This window comes from Melospiza georgiana, chromosome 9 (assembly GCF_028018845.1).
Source record: "Melospiza georgiana isolate bMelGeo1 chromosome 9, bMelGeo1.pri, whole genome shotgun sequence".
In the NCBI taxonomy this organism is placed as follows: Eukaryota; Metazoa; Chordata; class Aves; order Passeriformes; family Passerellidae; genus Melospiza; species Melospiza georgiana.
Genome location: NC_080438.1, coordinates 5,151,761 through 5,168,764, shown reverse-complemented (window position 1 = coordinate 5,168,764; position 17,004 = coordinate 5,151,761). Strand labels below are relative to the sequence as shown.

General features: G+C 52.8%; 1 protein-coding gene across 4 annotated transcripts in view; it reads right to left on the bottom strand.

Moving 5' to 3' along the window:
• ASTN1 (astrotactin 1) overlaps positions 1 to 14,544 on the bottom strand; it is a 65,295-nt gene extending 50,751 nt beyond the window's left edge. For all 4 annotated transcript variants that reach the window (XM_058030715.1, XM_058030716.1, XM_058030713.1 and 1 more), the window contains exon 1: positions 14,253 to 14,544. In XM_058030715.1, the coding sequence (XP_057886698.1) occupies positions 14,253 to 14,535 (283 nt within the window). In that variant the 5' untranslated portion in view covers positions 14,536 to 14,544. The remainder of the gene's footprint in view (positions 1 to 14,252) is intronic.
• Positions 14,545 to 17,004: the final 2,460 nt, after the last annotated feature.

The window sequence follows — 17,004 nt, the reverse complement described above, 5'->3', positions numbered from 1 at the left end:
CCAAATCCCAGCCCTCCGTGCTGTCAGACCCTACAGCCCCAAGACAACTTGCCAAGATTCCCTTCAGCTTTACAAGCCAGCCAGCAATTTCCACAGGGAGGCAAAGGACTGTTTATATCCATCAGGGGCTGGCAGGGAAGGTAATGTGCCAATAGGCACTCAGGAAAACATCAGAGCAAATCCTGCAGGGGAGGGCAGGCACTGGTGCTGGGACAGCAGGGGGATGCTCCACAGGGGTGACATGGGCTGCACATCAAGGGTGAACTCCAGCTCACTCCTACACACTCCTCTGTGTGAGTGCTTGTCGTGCCCAGGCTGAGAGGGCAGGAAAATGAGATGTTGTTTTGGCATTTCTGTGCTCAGCACAGGGAACGAGCACAGCCACTTGTTCCTCATCTACCCCAGGGGGAAGAGCCACGACCTGTTGGTTTTCTGAGACATGAGATGGCCCAAACAGGACCAAAGCAACCTTGTCTGCTCTCCTGGGCACAGCTAGGCCGAGAGCTTTTCCAAGAGTGATCCTCCTGGAGGGAACAATGCTGGTTTCAGAGAAAGGGATGGAGAAGGCAGGCACAGGCTGCTGCCAGCTGCAGCCTAGCATCATAAACTCTGTGTTTAGGAGCTCTTACATGATTTCAAGCTCCATTTTCAAGTTTGCAGGGAGGCTTTGAAAGATGAGAAAGGCAGAATAGAAAAGGAAAAAAATATAAAGGAAGAAAGATGTAGAAGGGGGAAAAGTTAACCGTGCATCTCAAATTTATCACTCCTGAAAGAAGAGCTTGTCAGGATGGCCAGAGCCCAGGCAGTGCACAGCAATCAATGGGAAGACTTTTGGGTCTAGTCAAGCTTCCTTGAGATTTACAGGAACTGAACAGAGGCATAAATCTGTGGCTGCCTGATGAAAATGGAGGTAATTAAATTTGCAGGTGTATATAATTGTCATATTGATGATCTGTATAAATCAGAGGAGCCAGCAGAGGCACAGAGGAGCTGCTGGCCCCCCTGCCTGGCCAGGAGACAGGGGCACCCACCTCACCCACATGGCTCTGCCCATCACCACAGCCTCCTCCTCCTCCTCCTCAAGAGGCTTCCCCAAATTGCCCCCACAGGCAGCAGAAGCTGCAGGACCCTCCACCCCTTCCAGCTACCTGCAGCCCCATCCTGGCTACTACAAAATCTCCTGTGCAGGCAGGACCACAGGCATTGGGAAGCCTGACCATGGAGATCGTGGGGGGCTCTTTGCAGCTGCTTTGAAGCTCTGAGCCCAGGTGCAAGTGGGGCACTGACTTGATCTTTTAGCAATGATTCCTTTTTTTTTTTTTTTTTTTAAATAATTTCTTTTAACCTTTGTTATTTTGGGAACTTTGAAGCCTAAGCTGCTCCGAGGCAGCTGCCTTTGTAGGAAGGACGGAAAGTGCAGAGTGGGAATTTGAAAGAGGAGGAGAAACAAGGAGGGGAAGAAATGGGGCTTCCCAGCAGAAAGAGAGAAGGAAAGGAAAAGGAAAAGGAAAAGGAAAAGGAAAAGGAAAAGGAAAAGGAAAAGGAAAAGGAAAAGGAAAAGGAAAAGGAAAAGGAAAAGGAAAAGGAAAAGAAAGGAAGCTGGGGCTCTATGGGAGATCTGGATACAAAATGACCATTTTCCCTTCCACTTCTCCAACACTGAACCAGAGACACCTCAAAGGCCTTTGCAGACCTGCACACGGACCTTCTCCCCTGCCCCAGGGTGGGTGCAGAGATCCTGCCCAGCTCGGTGCCATGGGGATTCCCTTCTCCCTGCCATGCCACAGGAACACCAGGGAAGGGTTTCCTGTCACCTTCACCAGCCAAGGCCTCTCGGGGTCTCTGTGGCCATGCTGACCCCAAGATGTGTCAGAGACTCCGTTTTCCCAGCCAAAGAAGGAGTCAGGATTCTTCTGTTCTGCTTCTCAGGGTTGTTTATTTCTCTTATCTATGACATTCTTTCTCTGACCTGCTGAGATCTGTCCAGCAGGTTGGGTTGTGGCACACTGACCACCCTTGGGGCTGTGTTATCTTTTTTTACTAAAAAACTATGTGTATATTATTTACAATAATTTCCAATACCTATCACCTATGTTAGACAGTCTGTCTCTACCCTAAACCAATCCAAAAGTGTCACCATTCCAGCAGAAGATGGAGGACAAGAAGAAGAAAGAAGAAGGACAAGGCACACACAAATCCCTCCATTTTGGGACCCCAAACCCTCATTCTAAAAAACCCAAAATTCTACTTTTCTATCTTGTAACAAGCTATCATTCTACTTAAGACTTTTGTGGCTTGTGAATCCTCACACAAAGTTGGTAATTGTTTTTTCCAAGGGCTAAAATCGAAGGCACAGGTGTTTCTGACTCTGTGCCAAGGTCTCTGAGCCCCCTGCCAGGGTCTGGAATCCTCCACGGCACCAGAGGAATGTCCTGGGCTCCCAAAAGGCCCTTCCCACGTGCACAGGATGATTTGGCATCCCAAGCTGAGCTCCACAAACGTGCTGCAACTGGATAATTAAAAATTAAGGAAGAGTTTCTGCATTGCAGTCCCAATTATGTAACTCTGCTCTTGGGTTTCAGCACCCATCAGCTCTGGTGCCCTCACACAGCCCTGCCTGTATTCACCTGCCTGTCTTTCTGTCTTTCCAGGCAGGGCTCACAGCCTTGGCATTGGGGAATCCCAATGTCACAACCACAGGCAGAAAGTTCCCTTGCATTTACATGGGGAGGAAAAAAAAAAAGAAGGAAAATCTATTTCATGCTTTTGGTCCAGTGCTGAAATTGGAGGTGGGCAGAACAAAGGGGATGGGGTCAGGGTGCTTCAGCCCAGCCAAGCACAGAAGAGCTGCCCTAGCCAGGACAGCACTTTTTCATACTTTATGGTGTATGAAAAAGAACTTTTTGTTGGTTTTTACAGGTGTAAATCCTTGCAAAGTGAGAAATAGTGAATAACCATGGTCATGACCAGGGAGCTTCTAAGCCAGGGGCTGCTGTCTCTCGTTCCTGCACCAGAGAAGCAGGAGCTCATTTTAGCAAACAAAACCAAATCCAGATGGGGAGTCAGCTGCATTTTCAGTATCTCAAGAGCAAAGAGCCCTGCTGGACTCTGAGCACCAGTGAGTGCAAACTCCTGCATTTGCAGCCACAGCTTTGCCTTAACCCTGCCAGCTCTGGCTGCTGCTGAGCCCAGGGCTCAGCCTGCCTCTTCCTCCTGCTGTTTCCTCCTCCCTTTCTTGGCATCTCCTCCCTTTCTTGGCCACAAACCCACTGACTGCACAGCCATGTCTCTGGCAGTGCTACTCCCAGGACCTGGATGCTGCCACCTGGGGTGAAACCAGCCATTAATTCCTGCTGGGATTCACTCCAAAGGTCTCTTCACCAGGCTCTGTGTGCCACAGCTTCAAGAATCCACCAGAGATGCTGAGGCTCACACCCACTGCTCCTAATGCCCCTGGGCTGCTGTGTGGCTCCTGCAGTTCCTTGCTATCTCCTGGCATTCCCTCCTCATGGTCCTTCCTTTCCTGCCAGTCACTCTAGGACACAAACCAGAAAGACACAGACTTCGGATTTTTTAAGGCAAAAAAGAGAGCTTTCATTTTTCCGACTCTAACATTCACAGATTTCCGAAAAGTGACAGTGGAGAGTGACAGTGCCACCTCTCCAATGACACTAAACAAACCAGCAGGCTATCAGTTTTTTCTTTCTCTATAAAAGAATGCAAAACAGTAAGTTATTTACATAAAGTATATAAGAAAGTTTGCTACAAAAATGTAAACATCCGAAGGCTTAAAAAACCTTTAAAATCAGAGCGACACCTGCCCTCCTCCATTACCCTGGTACTTCTCTATTGTTGGAATAGTGGTTTCACATCCACACTGCCCTCCATCCCCAGCATGTGAAAGGGGGGAAGACCCAGCCCTGAGCTGTATTATAAGGAGGTCAGACCCACCCCAACATTTCCCAGGCATCTCCACATCCCTCACCAGCCCCAGCTCCTGCAGGACACCCCTTTCTCCAGTTTGTGCCCCAGCATGGATGGTCTGTGGGGGCACGCTGGGGCTGGGGCTCACTCCTCCAGGGTTAGCCAGACACGTGCCTCACTCTGCAAGCACAAAAAGGCAGAAACGTGGCAATAAGAGCTGTGGAAGCCAGCCCAAGCCCAAGGCTGACCCCCCTAACCCACCATCCATGAGTTATTTCTCCTGCCCACCGAGTTTGAGCACACCACTGTGATGGTGTTCACAGGGGTCTCAGGTTGAGGGAAGAGATGAGGATCTGACTCCATGTTTCAGAAGACTTGATTTATTATTTTATTATATATATATATTACATTAAAACTATACTAAAAGAATAGAAGAAAGGAAGTCCTCAGAAGGCTAGCTAAGAATGGAATAGGAAAGAAAATTATAACAAAGGTTTGTGTCTCAGACAGAGTCCGAGCCAGCTGACTGGGATTGGCCATTAATTACAAACATCCAACATGGGTCAATCACAGATGCACCTGTTGCATTCCACAGCAGCAGATAATCATTGTTTACATTTTGTTCCTGAGGCCTTTCAGCTTCTCAGGAGGAAAAATCCTGAGGAAAGGATTTTCCATAAAAGATGTCTGTGACACACCACCACCGTGGCACACCCAGGAGAGAGCAGCTCCTGCTGAAAAACGAATAAAACTGGTTTCCTCTTTCTCTGGAAGGTTGTTTCTTGCAGGTGCTTGGACACACATCTCAGGCCACTGAAGCTGCACCTTGGCATGGGCTGGGGTGAGATCCTTGCAGACATTTAGAATTCCCCCAGACATGCCATGCCTGCAAAGACAAACCCCTGGCTTGCAGGAAAGCCAAGCAACTCCACAGCAGCATGACAGCTCTCAAATCCCCTCCCTGCTCCTCTCCAGAGCTCTCCTGGTGAGGCAAAAAACACAGAGCCCAGCTATTTCTGGCTCAGCAGTTCAGGCAGGGCTGGGAGGGGCAGCCCTGGGGTGGCAGAGCAGCCACACTGGGGAAGCAGAGTCTGGGGGAGCCTGGGGCCAGCCCAGGGCAGTGGCAGGCACAGCAGCCTCTCCTCAGTGCAAACAGCAGATTTCCCAGAGGCTGCAGACACTGGGGACATCATTAGGGCAGCAAATGGGCCGAGAGCACAGCAGCAATTTGCAGCCCCTGCAGCCACTGCTGCACAGCAGGGCCTGGCAGGGAAATTTGGGAGTGGGATGTCTCCCCTGCCAAGCATCCCCCTTCCCTAGCAAAGCCAGCCTGACCCCACAGGAGCCTCCTTCTGCATCCTCACCCTCCTGCAGTGCCCTGAGCCCTCCATCACCCATCCCCTCCCACACACTCCATGCATGGGCCTAGAAAGGGCCTTCCCATCCTTCCAGCCCTGCTCCTTGCCCTGTGCTGGAGCAGCCCCATGGGAGGAGGGTGTTTGGGGGCACAGGATGCTCCTGGTGCCTGCCAGCCAGGGAAACTGCTCCCAGCACGGTACCCTCGCTCTCTCACTCCCCTTGGGATGCCAAATTAATTGCCTTGTCTCCTGGAGCTTTTAGCTGGAACAAATAAAAGAAAAAGGGGGGTTGCCAAAACCCATAATAAGGTCTACAGTTCCTCTGAGCTACAAGGGCTGCTTTAAATTTCGGGGTTTTTTCCTTTTTTTTTTTTTTTTATTTGAAGGAGGTTTCCATGGCAACTGTCTCCCATCACAGAGGAGCCTGTCCTGGGGATATTTCGGGGTTGCTGATATCTGCCTTCCCTTCCCAGGCAGGCAGGCACTGTGTTGTGACGGGGACAGGGCAGAGGAGCAGGGCAGGGCTGCAGGAAAAGGAGGTGTCTCTCCCAAAATACAAGGTCAGGACCCTGCCTGTACACATCAGGCAGGCCTCCATCCCAAAGGCTGTGGTTTTCCTTGGACCACTGATTTGGGAAGCACTCACAAGGCAACGCAGCCCTCACTGGGCCAGGCAGATGGGGCATGTCCAGCTGAGAGCACTGGGACCGTCTGCCACCTTCTCTGCCCTTCATCCATCTCCATCCCTTCTCCATCCCTTCATCCTTAGGAAGGAATTGTTCCCTGTGAGGGTGGGCAGGCCCTGGCACAGGGTGCCCAGAGAAGCTGTGGCTGCCCCTGGATCCCTGGCAGTGCCCAAGGCCAGGTTGGACAGGGAGTGGAGCACCCTGGGCTAATGGAAGGTGTCCCTGCCCACGGCACAGGGTGGAAGGAGATGAGCATTAAGGTCCCTTACAACCCACAACACTCGACATTTCTGGGATTCTCCAGTTTCCCTCCTCCTCCAGGTTGGTTTGGAGCAGGATCAGCTCCCTGTAGGAGCAGAGCCAGCTCTGTGCATCCCCCAGCTGCTTGCTCTGCTGTGCTCGTTAGCCATCCTCATTACTGAGGGGCCTCAGAGCTGGCCACAAAAGGGGCTCTGTCCCCTCTCACATCAGGGCTGCAGACCCCAAACCTCTGTGACCCACGAGCCACCACCAGCCAGAGGGTCCCTCAAGGATCCCTTACTTCCCTTTGATTATAAATGATTAGAAAAGTCCCTGCTCAGCTCCGTGGATCTCAGGCTCTGCAGCAGGAGCCCTGGAGGGAACAGGCTCAGCAAAGCCAGGCGTGGGCTCAGCTTAACCAACCCACAGCAGGAGCCAGCACCAGCTCAGCATCCATGCCAAGGATGGGTGATCCTGCTGCAGGGCAGGAAAGCAGGAGCAGAAACACCAGCACAGGTGTGACCTCCTCTGGGTGATTTCTCAGCAAAAAGCTGAAGTGGGACAGCCAGAACCTGGCAATGCAAAACCTTCCCTTATCCAGACAAATCCCCCAGCTGCTGTTTGGGGTGAGCCACCAGGCACAGCTGCAGAGATGCCAGAGCCCAGCAATTTGGAAGCAAAAAGGACAACCAGTCTTAAATGACAGAGCTGTCATCATCCAGGCACTGCCTTAATCCCACCAGGCAAAAATTCCTTCATTTGAAGGACTTGCTCTGCAGCAAGGCTCCAAGAGAGATGATTTCAGTCTCTGTTTAGCTGGCTAAATGACCATGAAAAAAATAAAACATTATAGGATATAAAATTATATGGAATGAAACAAAATGGAATAGCATGGAAGAGCATAAAGTAAAATAAAATAAAATAAATAAAGTAAAATAAAGTAAAATAAATAAAGTAAAATAAAATAAAATAAAATAGTAAAACAATAAAATAAAATAGTAAATAAAATAGTAAATAAGATATAATAAAATAGAAAATAAAATAAAATAAAATAAAAAGTAAAAAAATAAAATAGTAAAAAATAAAATAAAATAAAATAAAATAAAATAAAATAGAAAATAAAATAAAATAAAATAAAACAAAATAAAACAAAATAAATATGGGGTATGGGATGCAGCCCAGGAGCAAATGCCCCTGGCACATGGAGAGGAGGGCAGAGCTGAGGCAGTGGCATCAGTGTGGTTGCCCAAGGTTCTTTCCAGCAGTGGAACCACAGCCAATTCCAGGGCTGTAAAACCCATCAGAAATCTCTGTGGGGCTTTGAGGAGTGCCCACATGGGCAGCCCAGCCCCAAAACAGGGCCAGGTCTCAGGCAGGAACAGGACCAAGCCTGAGCATCCCTGCCTGGATGGGGTTGAGACATTCAGGAAGGGAGCCAAAACAGGGGGCCAGGAGCCCTGCAGCCCCCCTGGCTGAGTGCTGGTTCCCTGCCAGAGCCTGCCACCCCCCTGGAAAGGCCAGGCAGCCCCACATCCCACTCCCCCCCTGCTTTCTGGGTCAGTGAGATCCCCTCCCCGCCCCGCTGCAGCCAGCTGGATGCACGGTTGCTGTGGCAACGGGTTCCCAGAGACCAAATCCTTATTTCTTACTTTTTCTTCCCTTGGTTAAGGAAGAAAAAAACATACAAGAGGCCCTGTATATCCCCTGTGGCACTGAAACAGCCGTGCCCAGCAAGAGAGCAGGTCTGCACTGGGCACAGCATGGGGACAAGGTGTCCGTGAGGATGGGGACGTGCACACTGTGCCTCCTCCTGAGCCCCATCACCCCCAGTCTGGCCATGGGCACTCCCTGCTGCTCCCTGGCATGCTGTCAGCTTCCCTGCAGTGTTCTCCACCCTGCCACGAGGTTTTAAGGGCTGCCCCCACTCACAGCTGAGGTTGGTGCTGGCTCCATGCCTGGAGAGGGAATGTTACCAGGCATGGGGTGTCCCTGGAGCTCCAGGGGCTCTGAGCACCTCACAGCACTCCAGGCTCTGGATCCCAGCAAAAGGGATGTGGTTACACTGCATGGCCAAGAGGAGGGGCTGGAATTGGGTCCCACCAGCACCCAATTATTGTTGATGAATAAAATATTATTATTTTTAATATTATTATTTTTACCCAATTATTAGACGAGCTATTAGCTATTGCTATTAGACAAGCATGTCCTGCCCCACCAGGTGCTCCAGGGCAGGGCCAGGGGAGGATGCATCCCCTTCACAGATCCCTCTCTGCTTTGCTGGAAGCTCTGGAAGCCCCCAAGCCTTGGGGACAAACATCTCCCACAGCAGAGCAGACACCCAGCAGCACTCTGGGTGCCACAACAATGTTCCACCAGCAGCAGCACCCGCTCCATGAGGAGGCAGCAAGAATGTGGCACTCCTGCATTTTCAGCAGGCACACACCCCCAGCATCCATCCCAAACTCATGGAAACAGGGGTTCAGACCCCAGCCAGCTCAGCTGGAAGGAATTCAGTGCACCCCACTGCCAGGATGGCGTTGCTGAGGGGCAGAGGGCAGCTGAGATGAGGTGTTTTGGGCTCCCTTCCCCACCACAGCTGCTGGCACCTCCTGAGGCGAGTCCCCAAGCCAGGCAGCAGAAATGACAGCAGCTGTCCCCTGGCTGGGCCTGGCAGAGCACAGATCACACCCGCGGGTTTCAGAGCATGAGACAGTGCCCAGGATCAAAGCCAAGTCCAATTAATGGCTCACAATCTTATTAGAGAAATTATTGCAGGATCTTGAGTAAAAGTCCGATATATCCACTCCATTCCATTAGTCAGGCTCATTTAGTAATTCAATCAATCTAAGCAAGGCAATTGAGCTCCCCTGGTATTATTTAACTTGGTTATTCTCTAGGTGCTTAAGAATTTCTTAATATTTGCTTCATTATTTCACCATAACACCCATTCCCAGGTGCAGGGTTCATTCTGTGGGCCCCGTGGTGGAGCCAGCCCTGCTGCAGCACTCTGCCATGCTCTGCTCTCATGAGATGGTGGCATATGATGGGAAGGGGGTGATGCCCCTGGGAATTGAGTTCAGCCAGGGAATGGCACCACAACACCCCAGGAATTACTTCCCAGTTGGCACCAAAGAGCTGCCCTGTGTGCCAACAGCTTTGGGCATCCAGATGCAGGTGAGAGGAGCAAAACTCAATGGGATGCTCTTCTCACTTGCCATGGAACTGGAAAAGAGTATGGGACAACACAACCCTGCAGCCCCAGGGCCTTTTAGGAGCAGAGTGGGAGGGCACAATGTGCCGCAGTCACAGCAGCAGGGAGGTGTGAGGGACGAGGATGAGAGCTGGCAGGTGTCACATCTGGCCAGAGCCAGGGCGGGCGCGCGCTCCGGTGGCCGTCACCGCCTTTAGCAGCAGCCAGCTCCCTCCCTGATCTGTCTCACATCCCTGCAACCCCCCCAAATCCTGTTATTAACCCAGGGAAGTCAGGGCCAGAGCCTCCAGCAGTAGAGCCAAGAGCTTAGCTAGGATTTAACAAAAAAAAAAAATTGATTAGATATTTCGGGGAGATATTCAAGAGCGGTTAAATATGCCCAGCTCATCGGTGCCTTTGAAAAATCTCACCCCTCTAAAAAATTAGAATTGATTTTGTATTTAAAAAGGAATCTATTTAATTTAAAAGTAAGATAATTTGAAATCATGACAGCTTGTATTAAGGCTGGAGTTTATGATAATCTATTAAAGTCATTGAAGTTAAGAACCGTCTCCCATCCTCTGCTGGCTGAGGCTCCCGGGAGGGCAGTGGGGAGTGGGAAGTGGGGAGGTGAGGGGGTGCACTGCCCTCATTCAGAGCACACCAGCTGGGCTGGAAACCTGCAGAGGCAGAAGCAGCTCCTCCAGCTCCTCCACACTCAGGGGGGAAAAACCCAGCATGAAAAACCATCCAGCATTTCAAGATCCTGAAATATCTGGCACCCAGAAAGCACGAGTTCAACCCGTCAGCTCTGCTTTCTCATTTCTCAAGTAGATTTTACACTCAAAAAGGTATTTCAAGACTTTACTTTTCAAACATTTATTGCATTACAGAGAAGGCAAAGGAGTCAAAGACTTGCTTTGGCGTGGTTTTTAATTGCATCACAAATCTCTGTCGATCCCAAGGGGCTGAGGGAAGCCAGGATGCTCATAAATACCCCTCCTGCCACTTTATAACCTGCAAAGGATGGGGCCCGAAAAAATTAGCAGCCTGCAGGAGTGTGAATCCAATTAATGACATCTCAAATGTGGCTGGATGCTGCCGAGCCAAGCAGTGAGGGAGAGGGGACAGGGAATATTGAGCTGCAAATTAGCATTTCTTAATGGCCACCAACCAGCAAAATGCTTCCTCCCTTCAGGAAAAAAATACAACTAATGCAACAAACACAAAATGAGATGAAAGGCAGCCATTCCAAATGAAGGTTGGCTTGATTGAAAGCAGGATGAAGGCAGGGTGAAAGCAGGTGATTTTAAACATGGGCAAGCAGCCTCAGCCCAGCTCCCACACCCTCAGCACTTCCCAAAAACTCAGCAGCTGGGAGAGAACCCTACAGTAAAATGGGGAGATGGAGTTGGAGTCCCTTTGGGGATAAACATGCAAGCCAGTGTGGGGTTTATTGGTGAGAGCCCGGAGCTCTCAGGCAGTGAGGCAGCACGTGCGCAATTAAAACTCACTCCACTCATCAGCAAAAAGAGCTGCAAAGCAGGGGAAAGCCTTGTCCAAGCACCTCACAGAAGTCACAACCCCACAGACAGCCCATCTGCTTCTGGAGGAACAGAGGAGCAGACAGCAGGCCCCCAAGTTTGGGAGATCTGAGCACCAAAGCACTCACAGCTGTCTCAGGCAGCGGGATGGACACAGCAGGGAGGGTGAGACCCAAAAAGGTGCATGGAAAGCAGGCAGCAAGCCTCCTGTGTAAAGGTAAATATAAAGCTCATCATTAATTTATGTCACCAGGGTTATCAGGGGTCAGGAGTCACAGCCATTTTTGGCATGCCCAGTTCAGCTCCCCCAGCACTTCAGCTCTAGCAAGCACCACACGTGGCTCTCCAGAGATCTCAGAACATCTTTAGCTGGGAGAAAAGTCCATTAATCCATCAGTGGGAGACCTGGTATGGCTGCTGTGTCACCAAGGCAGGGGAACCACACATGGAAGTGTCCCTGAAAACCAGCCAAGCCCAAAAGCCCCTGAATTATTTAGGAGGAATTTGAGGGGGACACCAGGACTGGAAGTGGATGATACCCCACCATCCTTGGGCTGATCCAGACCCTTTCCCAGCTGCTCCCCTCACTCACCCCCCACTGTAGCCACCTTCCCGCATGCTCACACCTTCTTTGAGGGGAAACTGAGGCATGGAGAGGCCCTCCACCAAAGGGAGCTGATCCAGAGCCCACATGGCAGAGACAAAGGTGCTTCCAGCCCAAAGCCAGGCCCTTTCTGACCAGGGGCAGCACCTGGCTCTGCTCCAAGCCTGTCAGCCAGGGTGGCAGCTCACCTTCCCTTGGGAACCCCTGCCCTGGGCACAAATCTGAGATCTGGAACCACCAGAGCAGAAGCAGCAGCTGCCCCTGGTTCAGACACTGACCCAGGCCAGGCTCAGGAGCGTGTGGGGATCATCCCCCACTCCAAGACTTTATTTATTGCACATGCAAACTCAGCGAGGTGGGTGCAATTAACGGGTCTGGGTTTGGCCAGGGATGGTGCAAGAAGCACTGTGTGAAGCCCCAGTTCTGGGAAGATGCTCAAACCCTCCAGTCCCTGCACAAGGGCTTGTGAAAGCACAAACAGCCACTCACACCAGCACCAGGCATCAACCTGACACAGCCATGTCCCCAGCAAGTGTGCAGAGTGTGCAGTGACAGCACTGATGCTCTTGAGTTTTTTGGGCTGGGGAACCTCCAAATCCAGAGGTTGCAGCCTCTGAGTTGCCAAGCCTGGGTCTTGTAAGACTTCTGTGCATTTCAGAGCTTCTGCCGTGCAAAAGCAGTGTCCAGGCTAATAGTAGTAATAACAACAATAATAACAATAATAATAACAACAATAATAAAAACAACAACCCCACACAGTAAAGCAGCACAAAACAGTGACACCCACAGATGGCAAAGTGGCCATGCCAGCTTCAAGGCAAGCCCTTGTCTCACAGGGAGAGGTAACATGGCATTTCCCAGAAGTCACCAAGCCAAAGCCCTGGCAAACAGGGGTCCCACAAGGTGCCAGCCCAGCCCCAGCCCCAGTCCCAGTCCCAGTCACAGTCACAGTCCCAGTCCCCTCTCTTGCCAGCCCAGTCCCAGTCCCATCATTCCAGGCAGGAAGACCTGAGCTGGGATCACCCCTGTGTCTCCCCAGCCCAAACCCCTGCATGCTGGGGGCTGGCACAGCACCATGCACAGTGATGTTTTTGGGGGATCAGTGTCCCAAGCAGCAATGCCCCAGAGAGCCTGGCCAGCACCAGGACACCAGGCTGCACTGGCACAGGGCTTGCCATCCTTGTATTTGTCTGGCAGCAGAGATCAGAAGGATGCAAAACAAACCCTGCCAGGCATCCTCAGTGCAGAGGGGGCTGGGGTCATGCCCAGGACCCTCTTCCTGATCCCCACCAGGTGCTCCCTGCTGGCAGCACCGAGCTCCCGGGGCCCACGGGGGTCTGGCTGCACAGGATGGGGTCTGAGGGGGCAGGGGACGAGTGCTCAGGTGGCCTTTGTGGCACCAAGGTGGCCTTTGGGGCCGGCGGCCGTGGCCGTGTCTCCCTGCATCCGCAGCAGCGCTGCTGCCTTGTTGCCACAGCAACGCTCCGGGCCCCGCTGCAGCATCCCGCAGCATCCCAGGGCCTGGGCTGGGATACAGGGGACAGCACAGCCCCCTGTCCCTGCCACACAGCCCCTGCACCCGCCAGAACAGCCCTGGCTGTGCCCACACAGCATGCCCAGGCACCAGCAGCCCCACGGCTGTCCCTGCCTTTCTCCTGGGAGAAGGGGGAGCCCACACAGCAGCAGTGCTGCCCCAAGCCCACCCAGAAACCAGGACTGGGGGTCTCAGCACATGGAGGGGTCCATAAACCATGGGAGTGATGAGTTGCTGGGAAAAAAACCCAGTCTGGGGTCACCACTGTACATAAAGGTGGTACAGCGGGGCAATGTCACATCAAGCAACACACCAGGACCTCATTTTTGGGCCAGCTTCCAAACAAGGGTGGCATTCTAAAAACTACACGGGACACCCAAGGTGCAGCTGGAGAAGCAACAGATGGACAAGGCTTGCAGGAGGTGACACAGCCACTGTGGGGCTGCTAGGAAAGTGATGGTGGCAATGCCAAGGTTAGCATGTTAAGTGTGGGCAAGGAACTGATGTTCTGCACCAATGTCACCAGAAATGAAACATCTCAGGGGCTTGTTTCAGGTGGTGAGGAGGGAAACAGGTCCCTGCACACAAGGAAGGGGTGGAGGCCTCTCTCTGCATAAACAAAGGAGCAAATTGTTTGGCTTTTTTTGGGCTTTAGGAGCCCATGAGATAAGAGCAGATAAGCCTCACCCAGTGGATGAAGAGCAGGTGGGAACCCTCCAGAGCATATGAACAGGCCAGAGCCTAAACCTGGGGGCAGAAGCACCGGAGGCAGCACACGCAGGGCAGGGTGGGATACACTGAGCAGCAGAGTATTTTTCCATCGGGCTGCAGGGAAGGTGACTCTGCTCAGGGGCAGACAAAGCACAACCCTCGCTTCCAGACTGCGGGCCCCATGCCAGCACAGCCGCCGGTGGCCATCGATCGAGCCGGGGACGAGCCCCGTGGGTGACAACCTGGGCAGCACCGAGCCTGCAGCATCCCGGCTGTGATGCTGCACCGGGGTGCACCGGCCCCGGGGTGCACCGGCCCCGGGGCTGGCCGAGCGGCTGCAGCGGGGTGCACCGGCCCCGGGCCGAGCCGCCGCAGGGTGTGCGGTGCGGCAGGGAGGAGCCCGGGCACGGCCGGGGATGCTCGGGGATGCTCGGGGCCCCGCCGCGCCGCCGCAGGCTCACCCAGCACGAAGTACGGCAGCTCCGTGTTCTCCAGGTCATCCACCACCACCATCTCTCCGGGGAAATCGTTGCGCACCGAGAAGAGCAGCTTGGGCTCGGCGGCCGAGGGGCCGTGCATGATGCTGAGGTCGTTCTCCCGCAGGAAGGGCAGCGCCGACACCGTGATGCTCTTCAGCTTGCACTCCAGCTCCTTGGCCGCCGCCTCCGCCGCCGCCTCGGCGGGGCCGCTGCCCGCGGCCAGGCAGCAGCCGGCCAGCAGCGAGCACAGCCCGGCCAAAGCCATCTTGGAGCCCCGGCCGCGCTCCCGGCGCCGGGCGGGAGGCGGCGGCGAGGGGCGGGCACGGCGCACCGGCGCCTCCCCGTGCGGCGCGGCTCGGCACGGCTCCGCGGCTCCGGGCCCCCGCCTCTCCCTTCCGCATCCTCGCCCGCCTGCCTCCCCATCCCCCGGGAGAGCGGGAGAACCGCGCAGCGACGCGGTGCGGGACGGATGCGGGGCTGCCCGGCCTCCCGCGGCACCGGCATGCGGGTACCGCCCTCGCTGCGCTGGGTGTATGCAGAAACCCAAAATCCCACACCTCCGAAATCCCACACTTCCAAAATCCTGCACCTCCAAAACCCCACACCTCCAATATCTCACACCTCCAATATCCCACACCTCCAATATCCCGCACCTCCAATATCCCGCACCTCCAATATCCCGCACCTCCAAAACCCCACACCTCCAATATCCCACACCTCCAAAATCCCACACCTCCAAAATCCCACACTTCCAAAATCCTACACCTCCAAAACCCCACACCTCCAAAATCCCACACCTCCAAAACCCCACACCTCCCATATCCCACACCTCCAAAACCCCACACCTCCAAAATCCCAGCCTTCAGAAATCCCAGGCTTCCAAAGCACCATGAGGTATCATGGAACCCAAAGCCCCAGAAGAAGCCACTGACCTCCAAAATACCAGAAGTCACGGACCTCCAAAATAAATCCCAGGAGAAATGGAGCCTGAAGCCCCAGAAGAAGTCACAGACCTCCAAATCCCTCAAGCCCAAATGAAATAGATATCATTTATATATCATTGTCTCTATGTGTACATGTGTGTGTATATGTATATGTACATGTATGTATATGTATATGTACATGTACATGTATATACATATAGAATGTAAGGGCAACCCCAAACCCACTGGATTTGGATCTTTTTCCTGTATTTGGATGCTTTTTATTTTCACCCTCTTTAGGCGAGCACAAAGCAGCACTGACAGCTCGTCTGACAGCCTCACCTTCCTCCAGACACCCGTGGTCCCCAAATCTTCTGATGGAAAATGTTCTCTTCTTCCACTGTGGGGGCAACGCCCAGTCCTGATCCCAGCAGGAGTGCCTGGCTGTGTTCTACTGGTGTGGTTTTCCCAACGGGGCTCTCCTGATGGCAGACAGCTCTGGAACAGGGTGTGGAGGCATCACAGAGCTCCCACACCATCTCCTCATGGGGACGGCGCCCCATCCCACCTCACACCTCCAAACAAAACCCACGCACTGCAGATAACCCACACACTGCAGATATTTGTGATTTTTTTTTTAATTTTTCTTTTGCAGAGCTCTCCACCTCTTCTTGATATGGTTTCCCTGAATTCCTCCTCCTTCATGTATGAAGCTTAGCCTGTAAAAGAGTTGGCATTGAGGGGGGACAGTACTGTGCCCCCACACCCCAAGCAGTGGGTGCTTTACCCCAGGCCCATCTGTCCTTTTTAACCTTCTTTATTTTTAACTTCCATGACCCTTTAAGCAGGAAGAACTATGCTGAGCAGAAATTATCCATTTTCAACGACCAGAGAGAAGCACTGAACTAAACCAGTGGGGATGTAGTGGTGGGTGCTTCAGCAGTGCTGTCTCCCTCCAGCAGCAATGGGCTCAGGAGAAAACAGGAAAAATCAGAAAAAAAAAAAAAAACCACAAGCAAAAAAGCAAAATGGGGAAAATTGGGAAAGGACAACCAGGAACAAATAAGGAAAAATGAGCAGCAGTGTTTTGTAGGATATGGCCCTCCTTTTGTGTTCCTTTTGGGGAGCACAGGGAAATCCCTCTGGATGACTTCCACAAGGCCCTTTCACTGCTCTTCTTTCACCATGGGCCACAAACTCATTATAAAAGGAGCTTTTCCATTCTGAAAAATAATTTAAATAAAGATTTGCATTTTTTAGAGGGTGTCTCAACAAGCTTCTTTCAAGGTTTGGAGAAGGGATGCACCCCCAGGAGCGGTGCCCCTGGAATGTCTAACGAGGCATGAGGAGGAGCAAGGAAGGGGTTTGGTGGGAGGTGTGAAGAACACAGAGGGATAAATGGAACACATATAAAAAACCATCCGAGAACACTAAATCTGGTGTCACTGACAGCATCCTCCTGCTGCTCACCGGGAATGACCAGCCCAGGAGGGAGAACCTGGGAATGTGGATCCCTGCAGGTGTTCCACGCCAGGCTGGCGGGGATTGGAGCAACCTGGTCTCCAGGAAGATGTCCCTGCCCATGATGGGAATGGGATGATCTCCAGGGTCCCTTCCAGCCGCCCCATTCCCGATCCTGCACATCCCGGATGCTCTCAGGGTCTCTCCCGTTCCCCATCCCGCACATCCCGGGGCTCTCCATGCTCTCTCCCGTTCCCCATCCCGCACATCCCGGATGCTCTCAGGGTCTCTCCCGTTCCCCATCCCGCACATCCCGGGGCTCTCCATGCTCTCTCCCGTTCCCCATCCCG